Here is a 14,628-nt window from a genome sequence, read left to right as displayed (position 1 = left end):
AAAAAGAACAGGAGTATTTGTGGCACCTTAGAGACTAACAAATTTATTAGAGCATAAGCTTTCATGGGCTACAGCCCACTTCTTCGGATGCATAGAATGGAACATATATTGAGGAGATATATACACATATAGAGACCATGAAAAGGTGGGAGTTGTCTTACCAACTCTGAGAGGCCAATTAAGTAAGAGAAAAAACATTTGAAGTGATAATCAAGGTAGCCCAGTATAGACAGTTTGATAAGAAGTGTGAGAATACTTACATGGGGAGATAGATTCAATGTTTGTAATGGCTCAGCCATTCCCAGTCTCTATTCAACCCTAAGTTGATTGTATCTAGTTTGCATATCAATTCAAGTTCAGCAGTTTCTTGTTGGAGTCTGTTTTTGAAGCTTTTCTGTTGCAAAATTGCCACCCTCTTTCCCTTCCCCCTTTCTGATTTTTTTATATATATACTGTAATTCCTTAAGGGGCAGGGAACAATACCATCTTTTATGTTTGGAAAGTGTTTAGCACACTATAGGCATTGCTAGAAATAAATAATTCAACTTGTAACAGTTTACATTTTTCTAAGGCAAAGTAATCCAACCACAAATGCGTCATGGCAGGGAAAAATCTAGAAGCAGTAATGCTAAAAGAGACTTAAGGGGTGATAATGAGCAGCAAATGTAGCAATGTGATATCCTTTAAAACCAGCCATTTGTAGTTTTGAGCTGCATATACAAATGCAGTACTTGTACTTAAAAAGAGCAGGGAGCGAGTACTCCTATACAGCTCTGGTGTAAGTGCACTTGCAATGTTGTGTTTAGTTCTGGGTGCCAAATTTCTGTAACTGGAGGATGCACAAAGAGCAATACAAATTATTAGAAGTACTGATTTAGGAAGGAGGAGGATGTATATTTTAGCTATGGTTATAACAATGCAAATATTTTGAAAGCTGTAAATACCAAAGAAGAAAAGGGATTATTAAGTGTGATACGTGGGTGACTTATTCCATTTCAACTTCCATGATCTTGTGAAAGAGAGTGCTTCATTTTATTTTTTTCTTGTTACTGATAGTTGTTATGATTTTGCAGGTTAAAGCTTGAAACTCTTACAGATAAAGATCTTGGTATGCCAGGCTTTGAAAATATTGACGAAGGAGACCTTTCTGCCATGCGGCCTCTGGAGGTGTTTGTCCAATTGGAGAAAAACCAAATAAATGAGACTGAGCCAGATGAATTTCCACTTATTTCCAGCCAGGCTAGTGGAAGTGAACTACCAAGTAGTCAACCTCAGCCTATTACGGCACAAGCAATCATGGAGGAAGATGAATTAAAAATAGATGAATATGATAGTGACTGAGTGCAACAAAATGTCAGTATCATTGGTCTAACATTAACAGAATTTTTTTATTTTGTGGTAAAAGATTCTTCCTTGACTAGATTGTAACAAAAGCATCAATGATGTATTAAAGAGTGGGCCAATTCTATAGTAATTCTACCTTAATATTCCTGTGACTAATCCCATGAGTATGCTATAGGCCTAAGCCCAGTGTGTACTGGGGTAATATCAAGGTGCCAAGTTTCCTTAACTTCCCTTGATGTTGCAGTATGGAGCCCAAAGTGTGTGTACTTAATCAAAGGTGTTGCTCCCTGCCTATCCTGAGCCATCAAAGTAACCTATCTTTAAACAACATTAAAATTCTAAATGATGAGCTGAAATATTTGAAAGAAAAGTAATGGTGAATAGTAAATCACATTTTAATTTTTTTACTTTTTAATTTAATCTTGCAGTTTCTGGGTATACCTTGTATACTTTTTGTCAGCATTTGGAGGTTTTACTAAATCTCACATACTGTTGAAAACATTTACTATTGTTTGGAAACTTTTTGCGGGAAGAAAGAATAACATGTAAATTGTAAAAAAGTTAGTTCAGTATTGATGTAAATAATCTCTTACTGTGGTTAAAATTTTGTACTTTTTTGGCCAGATAGATATTTTATGTATGTTTATAAACAGATGCATATGTTGTATAGTAGATTTTAGGGTTTTTTTGAGATATTTGCATAATTTCTCAAGGAATACATCATTAAAATTAAAGTGCTTTGTAATCTTTAGGAAATCAATAGTTTAGTGTGAAGACTTTTTTTCCTCTAAAAGACATCTAAATTTAGATATACTTTGCAGAAGGTGTCTGTTTATCAGTACCACAGGATTTTATTTATTTAAAGGATGAGATTATAGGAATGTAAGTATTCTCCATGAATAGACCATAAAATAGCATATCTAGATAAAAAGTTGTATATCCTTAGTATGGCAGTAAAGAATAGAGTTGTTCGATCTGTTCTTATAGTGAAATTTCATTTGGCTATCCCTATAATCTTAACAGTGGCCTAACCCTGCTGTCCATACTCAGTGGAAGTTGTGCCTGAGTCAAAGGAATAAAAGATCAGGCTCACTTGAAGCGTAGCAACGTTTCAGCTACAGCAATAAACACAGAGCATATCGAAGAGCATGTATTCACTCATGGTGTTCAAAAGCTTATCATGGTCTGTCTTTGCCAAATCATACAAAATGAAAGTTTTCAATCAGCAACTAGAAATCAGCTCTACTTTACCCTTTCTCTAAGTGTTACGGCTAGCTTTAAAGGGTGGAAAACACTGTCTATTTTTATCTTAAAAATAGCAAAACAGGACTGAGTCTATGGGTATGTGACAGTTGTCTCCTTTTCTATTTAAATAGAAACATATAGCTCTTCGGAAGATAAGCAACCTTGTCAGTATCGTAATGACTATGCATACATCGTCTATTACATCATTATTACTACACTATGTTTCTAGGGGCAGGGACATGAGCTACTCGCACCTACTGCTGACATTTTGCTCCGTGGTAACTTGAAGGGGGGGGGGGGTGTTGTTGTTGCTGCTGCTGCAACTCAAGGCAGTAGCGGCTATTGGCCACGCAAACTTCCCTCTCAGCTCTGCCCCGCTCGCAAGGCATACCCCATCCCACCCCTTTAAATGGCCGTAAACATCTTTATCTTTCACCTGGCCTCTAAGCAAAGGAGCCTGGGGTTAGCTGGCTGCCCGGGGTAAGGCACGGCTCAGGCAGGCTCCCTGGCCTCGCCCACCCCTTAGCAGTTGGGATTTGCTGCCCTAGGCTGGCGTGACGACGGGTCCGTAGGTCTCTCGCTGCAGCGGCAGCCTGGCAGGGGGAGCGGCCCCGCCTGCCCCGGGAGCAGAGCGCTGCAGTTCAGCATAAGTTAGCGTGTCCGCCCCGAGGGCAAATGGCGCAGGGACGGGCCAGGTCGCGCAGGGCGCAGGTGCCCGCGAGGCCCGGGCTGGAGGTGGGGCCGGCAGGTGAGTTCCCGGGGCGGGGCCGGGGGGGACGTGCGGCTGCCTGACTCCGGGGGCGGGAGCGACCCAGGCGAGCGCGGATCCAAGCGGAGTGCGGCGCCCTTCCGCGCGCAGAGCGGCCCCACCCACCCGCGCGGCTGGGCGTCGTGCGCCGGTACCTTGCGGGGAGCTGAGAAGTTGCTGGCGGGACGCGGAGGCTCGCGGTGAGCGGGGCGGCCCTTTGTCTGGCGGGGGGTGTCGGGAGCCGGGGAGCGGGGATCCATAGGGCGGCGGGGGCCGCTCTCTGCAGATCCCGTTTCAGAAGCGGGGGCCCAAGAGCCCCCTGCTCCCTTTTCCTGGGAACAGTGGCCAGAGAAGTGCTCCGTGCCTCTCTGCGCGTCACTTGATGGAGACGGGCTCGCTATAAAATCCCTTGAGTTTAGTTTATAGGTAATTAAAAAAAGTCCCCACACTTAGCTCTTAGACCTTGTATTGTCAACGTGAAATGGCTGCTGCGGTCATTGTTAGTTTCTCTGCCTTACCTTCACTGTAACACCAGAGGATAAAACATGAAGCATGATTGTTTCCAGATGGAATGGGTTTATTTTTTTTAAAGTGTTGACTTTTCTTTGAAGAATGCACCAGTTTTGGTGGGGTTGTAAGCTTCTCCAGGAGTAGTTTTTATTTTTGGCTTGTTCAGTGCTGAGCCTGTTGTTGGTATTTAACAATTTCTTCTCTGATGTTTGTAGGAAATGCAAATAAAGTGGGAAGGGGATAACTTATAAATATTCATACAATTATCTAGGTGTTCCTAGAACAGGAGATCGAATCACAAATGTCTTCCAGAAGTGCATTGTCGCAGCACAGATCAAGGCAGCATGGCAGATCTACACAATACGATGAAGTATATGTGGATTCCTCTTTTCTAGAAGATACAGCAAGTCCACCTCAAAGTTCTCAAAATGCTGAACTGGTACTGAGTTCGGATCGCTTGCCGCCACCACCGCCTCTCCCACTGCAACCACCTCTCGGCCCTGAATTTTACCCAAGTGATAGTGAAGAACCGTCTGATCTCAAACCAGTAAGACGGTTCATTCCAGACTCCTGGAAGAACTTCTTCAAAGGGAGAAGAGAAAATCCAGATTTGGATCAGCCAGTGTCAGATATAAAATACACTTCGGGTGGAGCTGAGTGTTCTCCACCAGCATCTCCAGTACAGCAAAATCACAAGTCAGCTGCTAGTTCCTATAAAGACCCATATGGAGGGTCAGGTGGAAGCTATAATTCACGCAAACAAGCTGAAGCCATGCTTACCCAAGATCCTTATGACTCCCTAGAACGACATACTCAAATGGCTCTAACTTACAGTGAGAAGGTGGAAGCTTATAATTTGAGATACTCCTACATGAAATCATGGGCAGGTTTACTCAGAATTCTGTGTGTTGTAGAGCTGCTTTTAGGTGCAGCTGTCTTTGCTTGTGTCACAGCTTATATTCACAAAGATAATGAATGGTACAACATGTTTGGATACTCACAGCCATATGGTTTTACAGCAAACAGTATATATGGAGGCTATTATTATAGTGGCCCCAAAACCCCTTTTATACTTGTAGTAGCAGGCTTGGCTTGGGTAGTGACTATAGCGCTTCTAGTGCTTGGCATGTCAATGTACTATCGAACAATTCTTCTGGACTCGAATTGGTGGCCTTTAACTGAATTTGGAATTAATGTTGCATTATTCATTCTGTATATGGCTGCTGCGATAGTCTATGTGAATGATGCTAACCGAGGTGGACTCTGCTATTACCAATTATTTAAAACACCAATGAATGCATCATTTTGCCGCATAGAAGGGGGACAGACAGCAGCAATAATCTTTTTGTTTGTCACGGTGATTGTCTATCTTATTAGTACAGTAGTTAGCCTAAAGCTATGGAGACATGAAGGAGCAAGGAGGCATAGAGAATTAATGGAACAAGAGGTAAGTCAAAAACTATCAGATCAAACTGATTGCATCAATTGTCTTGTGTGCATTTAGAGTGCGCGTTGCAAAGTGGGATGAAGTAGTAAACATTGGGTTCCAGTTATCATTGTGCCTTGGGCTAACTGTCATGTTAGGCAAGTCGTCTTGGTACTAGTTTTCCCAACTATACAACAGGAATATTTACCCACTTTTGTAATATTCTGAGCTCACTAAAGGAAAGTGTCACATTGCAAGGTGCATTCCAGACCAGTGAGGGGTTGTGTCACTGCCTGCCCTCCGTGCTTAATTTGTAATGAAAGAGGTGCTGGGGCCCAAGCAATTTCTTTTTACTTTCATAATGATGTAGCAAGCCCAGAGGTGCCAGGGCAATGAACTGCCAAACCTAGAGGGGCAGCGAGCCACCCTGGCACAAATGAAGCACTACCTGCTCAGTAATCTTGGGTGCCTCACAATGCTTTGCTGCTCTAGTTCCCAGCTACAGCAACTCACAAATAGCCAGACAGCATGCAGGTCACACCCTGAGTGTCCATCAGCTCAGACCCCAGCAGCCGGTCAGCAACATCCAGTCACACTCTGGCTTCCACTAGCCTTAGTTATTACTTGCAGGTGACCCCAATACATTTCCAGTCCTGAATTTTCAGATATTAAAGGTCCATTGCCCTTGTAAAGGGTCAACATTCAACAGTTTGCTACTTTAACCGGAGTTACCAAACCGTTCAGTTCGAACACCACACTGGATTAGTTTAGATTAAAAATAAAACAAGTTTATTTTACTACAGAGAGAGAGATTTAAAGTGAGTATAAGGTATTAAAAGTATAAGGTAATAAAGTCAGAAATAGTTACAAGAGAAATAAAAATAAAATGCTTTCTAGTAGCTAAAACCTAACAAGCTAGACTTAGTTCAAAGTAAAATCTTTACCACATGTTTCCAGCAACATGGCTGATTCTAGGTCAGAATCTACGCCCCCCACACCCTCCAATTCAAAGGGCTGATTCCTTTGTCCTCTTAGGTGAGAGAGAGAGATTGGGGTGTTTTTGCCTCTCACTTTTATAGTTCAGTAATCCTTTGGAATGCATTTTCCTGAGGTTTTCCCTTAGATAAAGTTCATTCCAGCTGTGAGAAAGGAGATGTGAAGTGAAAAGTTCCCTACTGTGGTTTGCCGAAGTGAGGTTCTTACCCACGAAAGCTTATGCTCCCAGTACTTCTGTTAGTCTCAAAGGTGCCACAGGACCCTCTGTTGCTTTTTATCTAAAAGTAGTAACTGAAAGCCTGTGCTGTCCCATGGGCATAATTCTTAAAGTTTTGTGTGTTTTGTTGTTTTTAAATAAAAGCCAAAAATGGCTCAGAACTAAACTGGATGGTAACAAAACTGTGAATCCCAGTGATTCAACCTGGTGATGAACAAAAAAAAAAATCTGTCAACCATGCTTACAACTGTTTCTATCACTTCTTACTGAGGCTAGGTCTATACTACCCGCCTGAATCGGCGGGTAGAAATCGACCTCTCGGGGATCGATTTATCGCGTCCCATCGGGACGCGACAATCAATCCCCGAATCGGCGCTCTAACTCCACCAGCGGAGGTGGTAGTAAGCGCCGCCGACAAAAAGCCCCAGAAGTCGATTTTGCCGCCGTCCTCATAACGGGGAAGGCTGCAATATGTCGAATTCAGCTACGCTATTCACGTAGCTGAATTTGCGTATCTTAAATCGACTCCCCCCGGTAGTGTAGATGTACCCTGACTCAGCAGACATCCTGGGCTGCAGAGTGACAATCCTGGAATCTTCTTATAAGATACTCCAAATAAACTGGTGTAAATTGTTACATTTTTTGAATTACTGGCTTCCCTCTTTAAAAATTTATTTAAAACTAATGAACCATACTGCCATACATAGCTTTCCTGAAAATAATACATTTACTCATATTTAAACATTAATTGATCACAAATACCCTGTGTCGTATGACTTCTATGGGGTTTAGGATATTAAAGGTTTGTGCTTTTGCAGAATACATAAACGCTTCAAACCTTTGTTAAACAATAAACTCTGTGTTTTTTCTTTTCTTTTTTTTTTTTTTTTTTTTTAGATGAAAACACAATCTTTTCCACCAAAAAGGATGGTAAGAACCAAATTTATTCTCTCCTGTGTCTCTCTCCTAATTTTCTGACTGATATTATTATAGGATGGAAAGAGGTAAAGTTTTCCAAAGTGCTGGCCAGAATAGGTTAATTCTCTGTGTCAGATTCTCGCATTAGGTCTTAGCTCCTTAACACAAGACCAGTGGAACTCCACTATTTCTCAACCTTTTTTGGTCCTTGAGGGAAGTAGTGATCAGGTAGAACTCAAGTAATACCCCCTTTGGAGTATATCAGTGTTGCCTTCTGAATATTCTGGTTAACTTCCTTGACCATGGTAAAGAAAGGAACTTCCTGCAGGAACTAGCAGCATCCATTGTTCCAGCTCTCCTCTAGAGCCTAGTGATGCTGGTTCAGAGCTCTAAATTCTAATTCTTTGCCTCAAGTGTTTTGGTGCACCTGTGGTGCCTTTTTGTGTGTGTCTGTCCGTTTCTTGTTTTCAGCAGACTTAAGACCATTTAGTGTATCAGCGCTTGGTCTGTTACATTTTTGAATATGCTTGGGTTCATTACTTCTTGGCACATGTTTCTTGTGTTGTTCTGGTGTTTCCCTTGACAGGTCAGGACTTGGTCCTCCCACTTGTTTTTTTGGCAAGTATGACAGTGAGGAAGAAAGACAGTACAGTGTCTTCACATCTTGCCCACATTGTAGGATGATACCCAATACCCAGGATTGATCACAATGTTTGTTTTGTACCTTGGAATCAACCATGATATGCAGGGTATAACTGCACATGTCATCTGATGAGCAAAGAAGTGTGGGAAGTGACTCCAAACCCTTACTGAGGCACCCCAGAGAGAAAAGGCTAACCCGGAGCACTTTGAAGAATAAATCCTTTACTCTGAACCCTGAGTTAACCAAGACTACTGTGCACTGAGATTCAGTGCCTTCACTGCTCAAACCCCTAGTTTACCAGTTTAAACTAAACCAGTTTAGTAAGACCAGGGCAGCTTTACCTCAAAGTGCCTTGTGTAGTCATCAGCAAAGCTTGCCAAGTGTTGGAATCTTGGGAAATTAAAGTCAAGGGTATTGAGCTGTGTCTCATCAGATGAGGCAGAGCCTCTGAGCAAGTGGTTGACTAAGGAGACAATGAGAGAAACTCTGCTACTCTCTAGTATGTCTGAATTGAAGCCTTATACTTCAGATAGCTCCACACTGAGACTTCAGGATTTTCCCCTCTTGTGTACCCAAAGCAGAGAAGCCAGTAATTTTGGGTAACTATCTCAGTAATCTAATCAAGGTCTCGTGGATCTATCTGGGGAAGCCCCAGAGGCCACAGTATCAATTTTGAGACATGCCTCTAACTGTGCATCAGCAAGGGCAGGATCTCTTGGTGCAGTCAGAACACTTTTTGCACTGAGGCGGATGCTCATGCCCAAAGAAGCTCTGCCTTAGACACCAGTGTCCACAGCACTTCTTGTGCAGGGGCTCCAATGGTACTGATGCTCCCGAGAATACTTAAGGCAATACTTCCCACACAACCTTAACTCTGCCCCCATAAAAACTGCGAACTTCACAGTGCCTTTCTCCTGCCTAACAGAAACTGCCAGTTTCTCTGTGGCCACCATAACACCAAATTAGGATTCTTATTCCTACACTCCAGCAGGACCCTCAGGGAATGGGAAAAATTGTTGCTGATTGACAGAGTTTAAATTAGACCCACTGAGCTGCCTTTCTTCCTAGTTTTCTTGTTGCACAATCACAATTAGTCTAGTAATACTTTAGGGGTCTTCCTTAAACTTTCCAGTTCTTCATTCAAGTCACACAAGACTAATATTTCCAAGCCCCCAAAAGAATGATATATAAAGGAACTGGTATCGCTACTGGGGCAGATTTAAGGTGGTTGTGTTGTGTGTGTGAAATCTCACTTTGTATTTTTTTATGCAGTGGTGGTGTAGCCATGTTGGTCACACTATATTGGAGAAGCAAGGTGGGTTGGTCCAATAAAAGATATTCACCAACTTTACACTTAGCGATTTTCTAACTCATGCTTTGTTTTTCTCTCTAATATTACAGTTGCATTCAGGAAGGCACAGGAAACTGTTTAATACCTGCAACTTTAACTCCACACTAACAATTATTTTGTATTTTTATCGTTTTTACTTTTAAAATTAGTATGAAAGTACAGACAGACCAAGAGAAGAAGTCAATTACAGGCAATTTAAATCGGTGGAAATGAAACCTGAACTACTTAATGGCCACATACCATCAGGGCACATTCCTAAGCCTATAGTGATGCCAGACTACTTAGCGTGAGTGTTTTTGTAACTTTGCATTGTTTGTTTCATCAAAGAGGTGGTATTTTTTCTATTGGCTTATTTTAGTATCTAACAACTTTTTCATACTTCATACTCTACTGGTCTCCAATTTCTCAAAGACATTAATTTTAAATAAGAGAATGATGGCCTATGGATGTAGCATGTAAATATGTAATATAAATGCATAATTTAACAAATCAAAATTTTGTAATAGATTAAATAATTAAACTATCTAACAGAATAATTACCATGGGGATGAGGAAAGGACATACAGTGATACAAAAATAATTCAGAGAAGAATAAATGTACAAGCATTTCTTTGAACTTTTCTAGAATACTTATTCTTCTTAAACAGTCTGACAAAATCAGAATCAAACCTTATCAAAGGAAATTTAGACATGAGTAAAATTCACAAAAAATAATAGTCTTTGCAAGCTAATAGAGCTCGATAGTTCCATAAGGACATGTTTCAAATAATGCTAATTTGCATAACACTTAACTCCGATTTCAAAGTCTGATGTATAACCTGCTGAAGTTTGCATGTACTCAAAAAGCCACATTTACAGCTTTTTTGGAAAGTCATAACTCCAGCACTAATAATCATTTTTCTTATAGAAAATACCCAGCAATTCAGACAGACGATGAGCGAGATCGTTATAAAGCTGTGTTTAACGATCAGTTTGCTGAATATAAAGAGCTCTCTGCTGAAGTTCAGGTGGTCTTAAAAAAATTTGATGATTTGGATGCATTGATGAGCAAGCTGTCTCTTCATCCCGGAAACACACTGGTAAGTAGCTAACTAGATGCGTGTGTTTTTAAAAAAATAATAATTGCAAAACCTAACTAATTTATTTTCAAGAATTGAGTACAATCTTAAACAGCTAGACTGCCTATGGGAAGAGAGAGACCTTATAATGCTAAAGATGAACAAACAAGATGGACTTGATCTCCTGAAAACCTATTACCTTCATATTACAGAAATAGTGGAAACACTTCATGATAACTAGCTTTGACCCATATTGTCATCAGTTTTTATTTTAGTTGTTTTCAGTTCGTTTCCATCTTAATTGAAAGTTTTGACTAATTTTAGTTGTTAGTGTTGACAAATTCAAACTAATGTTTTCAATGAAAACAAAAACTAAGATGTATCTCAGTTCACACTTTTGACAAGTCTGGGTAGAACTTATGGGAGAAAACTAACAACAAACATAAGGTTTTTAAAATGCTTCACCCTTTTGTTTTAATAGGAACATGACAGAATTTCAAAAGTTCTGCAAGAATATAAAAAGAAGAAGAATGTGAGTATTTTCAGCTTTACATCCTAATACTAGTTTGCAACAGGGGTGTAGGCCCGGCGCTCCTGCCGGGGGGGGCAGGTAACGGGCAGAGCAGGGCAAGCCCCTGTGCCCCAATCCCACTTCCTGGCAGGAGCGCCAGGGGAGGGGTCAGAGTGGGTGGGGTCATGGGGGCACCCATTTTTCTGGAGGCCCCCAATTGGCTGGGGGTCCTGGGCACACCCCCTTGGCCCAGTGGCTAATCTGCCAACGGGAGGAGGATGGGCAAGTGAGCATGCAGCAGAGGAATCCTCCAAAAAGGTAGGCCTGCCATTGGGGGAGCCAGGCCCAGTGTGGGGCGATGTAGATGGGAGATGTTGCCGCTGGAGAACAGCGTCTCCTCCCGGAACTGGGTGCACACCTAGGGCCCAGGGGTCCTGGCCAGAGTATCCATTGCGCCCTTCCCTCCCTCTCCCCCCTCGCCCCCCCTCAAGGCTGGCTGGAGGGGGGAGCGAGGCAGCCCCGTGCCCTCCTGTCCCCCCGGTCATTGCCACCCACTCGACGTTGGGGCCTACCCAAGTGTCCCGTCCTGGCTACGCCACTGTTATTATGCAATAATAATCCAATGGGTGGTTAAGAGGATGTAAGGCAGTGGTGGGAAACCTGCAGTCCGCGGGCCGCATGTTGCCCGTCAGGATAATATGCTGGCAGGCCGCAAGACAGTGTGTACATTGACTGTCCACAAGCATGGCCGCTCGCAGCTCCCAGTTCATGGCCACTGGACGGGTGGCCGTGCCTGTGGATGATCAATGTAAACACTGTCTCGTGGCCTGCCAGTGGATTACCGTGACTGGCCGCAGGTTGCCCACCACTAATGTAAGTAGACAAAAGCAGCTTTAACAGTAGGCACAATCTGTTAGTTAAGGGTATGCCAGGCCTTTGCATGTTGGGAAGCTGTTACAATGTTCTATGTACCTGTCACATAAAATGCTGGACACTTGAGAAAGTAGGTAAAGTTTGTTGCCCAACCCATTACAATTTCATGTTGGTTTCATCTTGTGATAGCACTAAATATATAAACTAGATTTAAAAAGAAACAGTTGACTTTCTTAGGCTAAAATGTTTTTGTTTGACAGTAGGTTCCATCTATTAATGGCTTGCCTTGAGAACGCTTGCTAACATTAGTTCCAATAAAATAACTGAACAATCCATTTTCCATCCACACATGCAACAAAAAGCCAACATTCCTTGTCAGTGATAAAACAATGTGGTACATATGCTTAATCTTGAAAGGAAGTCTCTCATTTTCTTTTTAATCATCAAAATTTGTTTTTGGGGAGTGGAATATATATTAGTTGCAGAATAACTATTGCTCGAATCCAGAAAGGGTTTTACTTTATTGCTATTTGTGTGTGTGTAATTATTTGCATTCCAGTAAAATCTTGGCAATATAATCTCTTGATTTGTACCTTTTTGGTTTTTTACTCAATGCAAATTGAGGGTTCATATTAGTCTGTTTTCACTGTTTTGTCTGTTTGTTTGTTTTTAGTTAAAGATCACCAGATACAAACCATCAGAACACAAATATATAATTGAAACAGGGCAGCACAACATATTTATTTAAAATACAAATAGAATTGCATCACTTTACTAAATGGCTAAAATACATCAAAACCACAGCCCCTTTTCCACCCACCAAGAAAGCGGGAAAAGGGCAGATAGAAGAAATTGTGGTCAAGGAAGAACAGCATGTGTTTGGAGGGCATGAACCCATATGCATATGTGCTGTCCTCAGCCAACTGCATTATTGATTGTTCTTGGAGGAAACTGAAAGATACCTTGTATTAATATGAGTTGTTGATTTGCTTGTATATTTCCTGCAGGATCCTACATTTCTGGAGAAAAAGGAACGTTGTGAATACCTAAAGAACAAACTTTCTCACATAAAACAAAGAATTCAGGACTATGATAAAGTTATGAATTGGAACATACAGACATAGTATCACTCTAACTTGATGTGGAAGCTACTTAGTATTTTTGAAATAGAAATTATTTTTAAATATTTATCTTCAAAATTTATTAGCTTCCTAATATGAAACCAATTGCTTCCTCAATCAATGCCTGTATGTAGTCTATTTAAATCTTGTGTGTTTCTGACAGGTTTTGTATGCAATCATATTTTAAATGCAATATAACAAATAACTTAACAAGCTATTTTATGGCATCTACATTAATTGTATGCTTTATTAATAGATAAATGCCTAAGTCTGTCCCTTTTTATGTAATCATATGTATGGTATTTTTACTCATCTGTTCTCCCTTTCTTCTGTCTCTCTCTTTAAATGTGTGCACCCTTTCCACCAGATCTGGTTCTTCTAGATCTACTCAAGAATCTGTGCAGTAGTACTGTAATAACCTCAGATAATGACTTGGTATATTTCCTGTATAGTTAGAACCCTGCCAATCTGCAGATATCCACTTCATATCCACAGACCATGTTTGCAGATTGGATGCAGATACAAATTTTGTATCTGTGCAGGGCTCTACATATGGTATTGGAAATAACTGGGCTGTTTTTTTATGGCCCTGATTCAGCAGAGTATTTAAGCACTTCAATTCAAATAAATTAAACTGTTCATTCATGTCCTTACATGCTCTGCAGAATCAGAGCCACTTGTTAGTCCTTGCCCACTTTTTTCCCCCATTCTGAGGATTGTTGCTTTCTATGGGGTGAACCCACAGATTTCTCAGAATCCACTGAGTGATATCTGCCGGACAGGAAGGAGAGAAATGTGGTACAAGCCTCCTTACTGTTTCAGCCTGAATATGTATTTAATTCTTATATCTTTGTCTTTTCTCATGCAGAAGTTCTAAAGAAAGCAGTTGAAGTTTTGCCTGAATAAGGGCTGCAGAACAGGTCCTATATTAGCAACCATAGCATAGCTTAATTCTGACCTCTGCCTTGCAGAGGTGAGGTAACTTATTCACATTCCTAAACCATAATAATATGGGAATGAAGAGATTATTGAACTCATGTCCAGGCTCAGCTAGTGCTGCTATGGAACTAACACTCGCTACAAACCTCCCCTGGGTGACGTAGGTAGAACTGCATGTGTTAAATTAAGGGAAGAGAACACCCAGAGGAACATTACTTTCTTGTTTGAGAAAACTGGAGAGAGTAGCTGATGCAGGTAATTGTAAACACTAGGAGTCAAATGAATGTACACAGTAAATTTTAAACTTAATTCTCAGTATAAAACCTCCCAAAAAAGTTACGCTATATAAACCATAAGCAGGTGATGTAAATCCAAGTGAAATGTTGTTCACTGATGAGACAAGCCTCTAGAGATTTAGCGTACCTTTATACTAAACCTTACAATGTGGCTTGAACTTGTAAATCTATTTTGTATCACAGTTGTAAATACCTACAAACTTATGAAAATGTCATCTTATATGAGTTTTATCTTTGTATGAACTTTTTTTACTAATTAAAATACACTAAAATTGTTAGTCATTTTCTCACTGGTAGTAGCCTCTTCACTGAACAGTTTTCTAGAACCAATGTGTCACTGGGCATTTTGTTCTGAAATATGTTGTTTAAATGTCCAAAACAATACATAAACATAATACTTGTTGTCTTGCTATAAGTGCTTGGAGCCAATTG

The 14,628-nt window shown here is 40.9% G+C and overlaps 2 protein-coding genes across 5 annotated transcripts in view; both read left to right on the top strand.

Moving 5' to 3' along the window:
• RAD17 (RAD17 checkpoint clamp loader component) overlaps positions 1-1,700 on the top strand; it is a 34,471-nt gene extending 32,771 nt beyond the window's left edge. Inside the window, exon 17 of one of the 3 annotated variants that reach the window (XM_034773818.1) lies at positions 1,074-1,700. In XM_034773818.1, coding sequence (XP_034629709.1) covers positions 1,074-1,341 — 268 coding nt within the window. In that variant the 3' untranslated portion in view covers positions 1,342-1,700. The remainder of the gene's footprint in view (positions 1-1,073) is intronic. The other 2 variants (XM_034773819.1, XM_034773821.1) reach the window with 2 other exon arrangements.
• Positions 1,701-2,970: 1,270 nt separating this feature from the next.
• MARVELD2 (MARVEL domain containing 2) lies at positions 2,971-14,474 on the top strand. Of its 2 annotated transcripts, none has more exons than XM_034774323.1 (7): positions 2,971-3,337; positions 4,119-5,294; positions 7,384-7,416; positions 9,548-9,684; positions 10,306-10,477; positions 10,938-10,988; positions 12,848-14,474. In XM_034774323.1, exons 2-7 carry the CDS (start codon positions 4,149-4,151, stop codon positions 12,962-12,964), a joined length of 1,656 nt encoding a protein of 551 aa, XP_034630214.1. In that variant the 5' UTR covers positions 2,971-3,337; positions 4,119-4,148; the 3' UTR covers positions 12,965-14,474. The 2 variants fall into 2 exon arrangements, with proteins under 2 accessions (XP_034630214.1, XP_034630215.1); XM_034774324.1 differs by lacking the exon at positions 2,971-3,337 and adding an exon at positions 3,381-3,537.
• Positions 14,475-14,628: the final 154 nt, after the last annotated feature.

The sequence above is a fragment of the Trachemys scripta genome, chromosome 6, assembly GCF_013100865.1.
Source record: "Trachemys scripta elegans isolate TJP31775 chromosome 6, CAS_Tse_1.0, whole genome shotgun sequence".
Lineage (NCBI taxonomy): Eukaryota > Metazoa > Chordata > Testudines > Emydidae > Trachemys > Trachemys scripta.
The sequence above is the reverse complement of the archived record's forward strand: the minus strand, read 5'-3'. Positions and strand labels throughout refer to the sequence as shown.

Coding starts and splice junctions, on each gene's coding strand:
- MARVELD2 (XM_034774323.1), top strand. CDS start 4,149: ATGTCTTCCAGAAGTGCATTGTCGCAGCACAGATCAAGGCAGCATGGC. Junction 5,295..7,383: donor GAGAATTAATGGAACAAGAG/GTAAGTCAAAAA, acceptor TTTTTTTTTTAG/ATGAAAACACAATCTTTTCC. Junction 9,685..10,305: donor GTGATGCCAGACTACTTAGC/GTGAGTGTTTTT, acceptor TTTTTCTTATAG/AAAATACCCAGCAATTCAGA.